Genomic DNA, 1,324 nt, shown 5'->3' with positions numbered 1-1,324 from the left:
AGTCAGTACTCATGGCTGGAGACTGGGGCGAGCCGGGGAACAGAGCTCCCTGCCCCGTGCTGGGGTGGAGGCACTGGGACACAGGGGGAGTGCAGGGCAGAGCCTCCCACCCCCAAGACTGCCCTAGCAGGAGCCCGTTCCCTAAATGCGCAAGCTCTGGGGCCAGGGGACCCAGGCAGAGGGGCTGGGGCCAGCTGCCCTCTGTGCCCTGTCCCTTGGCTGCTTTAGGAAGAAGCAGGAGGGAGGACTCACCCGCTTTGGTGATAACTTCATGTCCAGGATGGGAGAAGGCACCTGGAGGGGAAGGAGAGGGTGCTGTCACCATGTTGGTCCCTCCTGGGTGCTCCAGCCTGCCAGTGGGGCTGGGACCCCCGGGGGTGGCAGGATGCCAGGGCCCTGGCCCACGTCCCTGGTCCCAGCTCCACCTGCTCCACGCAAGAGGCCTGGGCTGGCCCTGCTCAGTGTGGGCTGGGCTCAGCCCTCCAACCTGGGCTCAGTCCTCCCATTTTAGTTTGGGCTCCAGTGTGCTACCCCAATCCCTGCTAGGGAGTGGATGGGGAGCTGGGAGAGGACTTGGCTCCGGTCTCCCTGGCTCCCCTCCATGCTAACAGCATCGCCCGCCGGTCAGGGCAGGTGGGAGCCACCAACAGAGAGGTGAGGGACCACCCCAGAGGGCCCCCCCCAACAGAGGCCAGTGGCTTGCAGCAGGAGCTCGCAGGGACGATGCTATGGGATGAGGGGAGGCTGTGTGGTCCAGCCACCGTGGTCCAGCCCTGGCCTCCCGTACCTTAGTGATGCTGATCTCCTCCAAGCTGATCACCTCGGTGCCACGGCTCACCCCACCAGCCAGCCCGACCTTCAGGACTTTACCTTCATCTGTGAACGCAGTGGGAGAAGGAGCTGTCAGGGCTGAGAGCCACCCAAGCCGGCAGGACTGGTGTACTGTGCAAGCTGCCCTGTGGTGACAGCGTCCCCAGAGCTGGAGTGAATTCCCACCTGTGCCGAGGAAGAGCACATCGTAGTGCCGGCTCTCCATCTCCAGCCTGTGCACCAGCAGCCGCCGCAGTCGGTAAGGTACATTGGCCCTCACCAGGACGGGCTGGCGGCCCTGGGGGTACACAGGCTCCCACATCAGCTGGTGGGTGCGCATGAAGCTGATCACCTCATCGGGGAAGTCCTTGGTGGACTGCAGGAGGGGGTCGTACGTCTCGCTGGGGCACTGTGTGACAACATGAGGGGCTGCATTAGGGACAGGCCAGTCCATCCTCCTCCCCATCCCCCTCTCTGCTCCCCAGCCCCTTACCGTGCCCGGACGGGGATCGGG

General features: G+C 65.0%; 1 protein-coding gene across 1 annotated transcript in view; it reads right to left on the bottom strand.

The window, feature by feature from the left end:
* Positions 1-1,324, bottom strand: part of LOC104163544 (semaphorin-3D-like) — a gene marked incomplete at its 3' end in the record, with an annotated part of 14,756 nt that overhangs the window by 1,556 nt on the left and 11,876 nt on the right. Inside the window, 4 exon segments of the mRNA XM_009702583.1 lie at positions 253-294; positions 788-876; positions 997-1,219; positions 1,304-1,324. The exon segment at positions 1,304-1,324 is cut by the window's right edge and continues 22 nt beyond it. Of these exon segments, the coding sequence (XP_009700885.1) occupies positions 253-294; positions 788-876; positions 997-1,219; positions 1,304-1,324 (375 nt within the window).

The sequence above is a fragment of the Cariama cristata genome, unplaced genomic scaffold (assembly GCF_000690535.1).
Source record: "Cariama cristata isolate BGI_N322 unplaced genomic scaffold, ASM69053v1 scaffold22356, whole genome shotgun sequence".
Lineage (NCBI taxonomy): Eukaryota > Metazoa > Chordata > Aves > Cariamiformes > Cariamidae > Cariama > Cariama cristata.
The sequence above is the reverse complement of the archived record's forward strand: the minus strand, read 5'-3'. Positions and strand labels throughout refer to the sequence as shown.